The following is a 6,915-nucleotide window of genomic DNA, read 5'->3' as shown; positions in this document are numbered from 1 at the left end:
AGTGTTATTTATAAGTGTAACATTTCCCCAATTAGAACTTTTTCTGAAAGAGTTTAATCAATAATGTTAACTATTTATTTAGAAATGAAATAAAAATTATAATTATATAAAACTTTATTCAACTTATTTAAATAGATGGCAAACTTAACCATAGAGTCTAAGGTCATAAAATAGAAGATGAATTGATTCTTCGAAAAAGAAGACCGTATTTGACATTTATGACAGTATATTTATTTATATGGGAAAAGTGGATATTTTTATTTGATATTTTAACTATTTTCATAAGTAGAAATTACTAATTTGAAAATGGCAGACTACTGGAAATCTAATGACCGAAAATACTGCGATTTTTGTAAATGTTGGATAGCAGACAATAAGCCTAGTGTTGATTTTCATGAAAAAGGTCGACGACATCAAGAAAACGTGAAGAAACGTTTAAAAAACATAACAAAAGCTAGTGCAAAAGCCCATAAAGAATCAGAAAATGTGGATTCAGCTATTCGAAAAATGGAACAGGCTGCTATGGCAGCATACAGAAAAGACGTTGAAAGTAATTCTTGTGCTGATTTAACTTCAATAGCTATAACAAAAAAACTAAAAAGTGAAAACTTAGAACTTAAGGATAACCAAACTAAAGTATGGCATGAAGCTAAGTCAAAGGAAGGACATATTTATTATTGGAATACACTTACTAATGAATCTTCATGGGAACCTCCAGCAGATGGCTTTCTAAGTATAGAAGAACAGCTCAAACAAGAACATGATAAAGTAGCAACACAATTGAGACAGATTGAAAAACATAAGAGAATTGAAGGACTAAAATTGATGCAGGTAATCTCTTTTTCTTCACTTTAATAGCCGTGACGAAGTTAATATTTTAGATACAAAAAGCAGAAGAGGAAGAAGAAAGAGCTAGGCTAGAACGAGAAAAATTGAAAGAAAGAAGAGTAACAGTATCTCCAGAACCAGTATATGGTCCTATAGTTGATCCAAGTGATAACCATCCTTATGGTAAATGGATACCCGTTAAAGAACCAGAATATGTAGATTTACAATTACCAGTACAGAATGATTACTTTGAAGCTCCAGTTGTATATGAACCTGAGGAAATTAAGAAGGAATTCAAAGAGAAAACAATTGAAAGCTTAGATGATTTCGGTCCTTCATCATTTAAAAAGAGAAAAATGATTTCAGGTGCTAAAAAAAATATGAGGAAAAGGATAGATGATGAATGAATTAGAATTAGAATTAAAATATTATTTTCATGATAAAATTATCCATTTATGAGTTGTTTTTATGAAGCTTCTGTGAAGTACTTCGTATTTCATCCTCTACTATGTGAGGTTTCCTTGAACCCAGCATCATTTTTATACAAATAACACATAACATAACATAAATACAAATAACATTACATTAATATACATTGCAGCTTCTTGAATTTTTTTAATGTGAAGAGCTTGAAATTATAATGGACTCGAAGCAAATTTCACTACTATTATAACCTTGTGATGTCTCAGTAGATCATACCACTTAAATCTAGTTTTTTCTATATATAGGTCCAAGGATTCTTCCACAAAGAATATGAAGGTGTGCTACTTGTAGAACTCCAAAAGGTTTTGGTTTATATATGGCCTGTTCTTTTCTTTATTTGAAATGCAACGGTTTACCAAAAAAACCAACTTCTTGGGAGCAACTTTAATTCAACCTTTCACTTCCATTGACATTAATCTATTTATTATGATTTCTGGACTATTAGAGTATCAAAATAAAAAGAATTTGTTATATATTAGAAGTATTTTCAATGCTTAAAGGCAGACAAGTAACAAAAATAGTAATTTTTTTCAACTAAAAGGAAACTTTGGCTTGGTCCTAGAAGAAAATCTCAACTATAAATTCTTATTAATGTATATTTGAGGACCTAATGAGATAAGAAACAAAAATAAAAATCACTCAACGTAACTAGTGTTCCTGAGATCCTAATTGATTCAAATCATTACAATTTTTTCAAAAAAAAAATGTCCTGCTATTGTTAGTTTGGACTGGACATATCTTTGAGTCAGTCATATGGATTCGCAACCTTTTCAGTATTGCCATGATGGACAGACTTCTTTTGTGGGTGGTAAGTGATTGGTGAAAAGGTACAGACAGGGAGGTATTAATTTCAAATAAAACAAAAATTATTTCAGTAACATGTTTATTATTTCAATTTCGTGCATAACAGCCAAATATTATATATCATTTTTTGGATTAATATTCTATTTTTCTCAAAATATTTAACACAAATATATAACTATTTTCAATTATTAGCAACACCAATAATATAATGATATCATTTCAAATCGGACGTAAGTATAAAGTTAATTTAGAACAAAACATTAGAAAATGTCAATGGCATTGTAACTACACTGTTAAAATTTATTATATATTAGTTTTCTACTACTTTACAATATGACAATTTAATTTTTATTCAAGCAAGTAAAATACTCTCAAATTTGGATTATAAATATTAGTGTTTTATAATATTCAAATAGAAAAAATTTTGATTTTCGGATTCTATAGCTTTCTAAATATAAGGTATTCTGGTGAATTTTTGATAAAAATTCATAAAAATCTTCATCTCAAATCTAAAACCATTATGACATTGGAAAATTTTTAGAAAACAGAAATATCAATGTAAAATCTTCAACCAATTTCCAATCTTACAGTGTAAATTTGAATAACAAGTTCACTGGATTCCCAGTGCACATCATCAAAGTGTAATTAGAATTTTGTAGCTGCTTTCACTTTTTTTGTCGAAAATAAGATGTGACAAAAAAAATAATCATCATTTAGCTCATCTAAGTTCACTGCTAGACATAAGTCTCTCTTAACTGCATCCATTTATGTCGGTTCTGTTCGATATCAATAGATGAAAATTCTCTTAGGATTATTTTCAGTAGAAAAATTAATAAATAGATAATAGAGGTACAAATAAGAAACAGTAGTGAGCTACAAGTCGTAAAAATGTGCAATATTTGATTTTTTTCTACAAAGTTTGAATTGAATTCATCTATTCAATAGTTTTTTTTAAATATAATTTACCTATCTTATGTACAAACTATTTTTTTTAATAAAAATAAAAAATCATCACTTGCAATTACCACTTTCCATATTTTCAACTTTAAGATTTTTTGCTCTTGTTGATTAACAAATTGTACAGGAAGTTTTGAAAACTATAATTACCCAACATTTGCTTAAGCAACTACCAAAAAAATAAATCATAATAGGGAGAAATGAACATGTTTTTTAATAGAAAAAGGGAAAAGAAGTTTTAAAATTGAGAAAATTATATGGATGTGAACAATAATTAAGAGAAAAATTAGAGAAAATAAAACTGGAAATAATATTTGAAGACGATAGTAACGTACCAAAATAATTTACAAAAATAGAAAAACAGAAATGGGACAATTGAATTGGTATGAGAATTTTTTATTTGCAAATTCACAGTCTATATTTATTGAGTAATAAATAAATGGTACGATACAGGTGAGTGTCTTCGGGTCATTGTTTTTTAGTCTCCTTTCTTGCAGTGGGTGGTTGAGCAGAGTGTTGATTAGTTGGTTGCTATTGTTTGCACATCGGTCTTTATATTGGTTCTGATAACATCGTTGATGAATTGTACATTTATGTCATTGTGGATGGTTCAATTTGAACATACCATGAAGCGTCGAGCTGAGTTTTGAATTGAAATAAACGGAAGAATTTTTGTGGTTGAAGGCTTGCTACATCTCCAGAGATCGATTCCATATGTCCACACAGGAGTAATTATGGTTTTGTACATTAAATTTAGAATTAGCTGCGTTTTTCTATTTATTAGGCAATTCATGTTTTTAATTTCTAATTGTTTTCTTTTGATGTGTCTAGATATTTTACTTCATCCTTCACAGGAATAATGTTATTATTATTGGAAAGTTTAGGACAGTCGGTGTTGTATCGTAAGAATTAAGATAAAATAGGAAGAATATAAAATTGTTTAGACTAAATAAACTTAAAGCTAAAGAAGGAGAAAATGAGGATGATTACAAACGATAAAATAGGTTCACGGAAAAAATTTATTATTGTCTGTATAATGTATAATGCACAACCAACAATAGTTAGTAACTGAAACAATTTTAGGAATTAGAAAAAAATTAATTTGAGACCAGATTTGATGGTTTTCTTTTTCGAAAATTGACTCCTGTTTCATTTATAATGGCACTTTATCAACCTCATATTGGAGTTTATATACATTTTCAAAAAATCTTAAAGTTGCTTTATACAATATCTTCTATCAACAAGGCATTTACGTAACAACGTTCTGTGCTTGAAACAAAAATAAATTACATTGAAAAATGCGTTTTTTCATATTGTCGCGAAGCTATTGAGTTATTCAATTGAATGTTATTCTTTTTCCTATATAATTAGATCTTTACCTATATAATTACAGTTATCGAATATTCTGGCATTGAATTATCTATAAATGACAGGTACAGATGAAAATAATGTCAAATTTTCAATAAATTATGTGAAATCTACGGTGTGCTACCATTCAAAAGATTACAGAACATAATCAGTAAAATAAAGAAACGGTTAAAACATTTTAACCAAAATATTTCAAGAAATGTAGAAAATTTAATCTACTTTAATTTTGTACCGGATGAACTTCCTTTGTGCCATAAACTGCATAAAGTGCCCAAAACAAAAAGTTCCGGGTCAAATTTTCGCACTTATACTACAAATTCATGTTCATTGACCCAAAAAACATGTGAAACTCTAACAAAACTGTCCTTTGCGCCCCAATTATTTTACTAGTATGCTTAGCCTACAAAGCCTAAATCACTTTATGTTTATGGGAAAAACATTATGATACATGTGTTGTTGGTTCTCCGGCAAACGTTTTGAAAACAATTGTTTATTTTTCAAACAGGAGTTGTAAATAGCATCACCATACTTATTATAAATAATTTATTTTTGAATAGTATGCCAATATTTTGCATGGTATTCTTTAACCAGACTTGAATGAAAATTACTTGAACGTCTTCAATATATGTATACACTTTAACTAGAGCATAAATGCAACGTTTTAAACCCTATTCAGAAAATCGGTTTCCTGAGCTATTGGAAAATAATTGCATCAACGACTTTATTGAAACTTCAGACCGCTTAACATTATGCAAGAAATTGCAGTTAATATATTGGTTATTTTAATTTTTTAACCGCACACAAATATTAAATAAGTGCAATATTTATCTATGCAATATATTGACCTTGTAATAAACTAATTTCTTGCATCATGTCAAGCGGCCTAAAGTTTCAATAAAGTCGTTGAAATTAGATGAATTTAATTCGTCTATATAATCATTAAATCAAAAATAAAAAGAAATTTTCAAAAAAACCATTCAAACTCCTATTATTTCGAAACCGATTTTCTGATAGGCATTTGTGCTCTAGTTTAAGTGTAGACGTAGATCGAAGATGTTCAAGTAATTTTCATTTAAGTCAGGTTAAGGAACAAGATAAAAATTAGCGACATTAACTATCACAGTCGCCATTCGGTTTATTCCTAAACACAGAACATATAAAACCACGAGTAAACTTTAAACAGATATAATAACTATAGCATTTGATACCAATAACACCAAAACATGAGAAAAATATAGGAAACAAGTAAAGACTATAACTTGCTCTCGTCAAAATACATGAACATCAACCCAGTTCAATGGAGCCTTGTCTCCTTTTCAATCAATTTAAAAGAGCTAAACATATTCGTATGAGCGACAAGTTCATTATCTTAATAATTACATCTAATTATATTAAACAAATAGAACATTACTTCTAATATCAACTTAAAAATTGATTAGAGACCCTGTACCAGGAGCTAATAAGGAATAATAAACTTTTAGTCGTTTGTTACAACTATTGTTTTTCAGTTATTTATCAAATATAAACAAAAAAATATACATATAAAAATAAATTACATAAAGTACATAAGTATTCCATTGGAAAAATGTTCAAAAATAAGCTTTTAATAAATCAGATCTTTCACAAACTCCAGATCTAAATGCAATTTTTCAAAAATTCGTAATTTTTTAAGAATGTCGGGGTAAGTCTCACTTTACTTCTGGGAAATAAACTTTCATGATATGTTGAAAAAACCTAACCTATTATTTAAAAAAAAATAACACTAAGAAAAACATACACAAGTGATTTCAATTATTTTAATACTAAGTGGTCCATAATTATGTGCATTAATTTTTAGAAGTATATAGTACAACCAAAAAGTACTTCTTCATATATGTATCCATAGAAGTAATAAATTCGGTGATTATATAAAATTACCGGTGATTTCTTTAATTTCTTATTTCTTAGACATTTTGATATGTTTATGCTTCTATATATTCTTGATTTTAGGTCTCTTCTGTTTCAGTTTGCTTTTTTAAAAACAGATAAAAATTGACGTTTCGATAAAGACTTAAATAAGTCAAAGCATCAATTTCTGTCTGTTTTATGTAACTAATTTTAAATCAGAAGAGATCTAAAATCAAGACAATTTAGACACATAAAATTAATTATCGTAATATATTATAATCACTCCCAAAATATGCTTTCCATACAAAAAGTATCATGGTAGATAATTAAGAACATAAGATTCTCTATTTAAATAATTCTTTATTATTCAGATATAAAAAAAGTACTTTCATTTTGGATCTACTACCATCTCTTCAAATAATTGTATAAAATCTAGGACCACCTTGTATAATCTACGTAGTGATAATTATATGGATCTTGAGAATGAGATGATGATTCTAATTTAAAATATTTTGTTCGTTATAGTTGGTGGTTTTATTAATATTAATTTTCGTAACCTTTTAACACAAGAATCAATTTTATAGTGGA

General features: G+C 27.9%; 1 protein-coding gene across 1 annotated transcript; it reads left to right on the top strand.

Moving 5' to 3' along the window:
• The first annotated feature begins 214 nt into the window (after positions 1-214).
• LOC130891195 (WW domain-binding protein 4) lies at positions 215-1,284 on the top strand. The gene is made up of 2 exons (XM_057795796.1): positions 215-831; positions 882-1,284. The coding sequence occupies exons 1-2, from the start codon at positions 307-309 to the stop codon at positions 1,233-1,235; spliced, it is 879 nt and encodes a 292-aa protein (XP_057651779.1). The 5' UTR covers positions 215-306; the 3' UTR covers positions 1,236-1,284.
• The last annotated feature ends 5,631 nt before the right edge of the window (positions 1,285-6,915 follow it).

The sequence above is a fragment of the Diorhabda carinulata genome, chromosome 3 (genome assembly GCF_026250575.1).
Source record: "Diorhabda carinulata isolate Delta chromosome 3, icDioCari1.1, whole genome shotgun sequence".
Classification (NCBI taxonomy): Eukaryota; Metazoa; Arthropoda; class Insecta; order Coleoptera; family Chrysomelidae; genus Diorhabda; species Diorhabda carinulata.
Note: the sequence above shows the minus strand (reverse complement) of the source record. Positions and strands in the feature narration are given on the sequence as shown.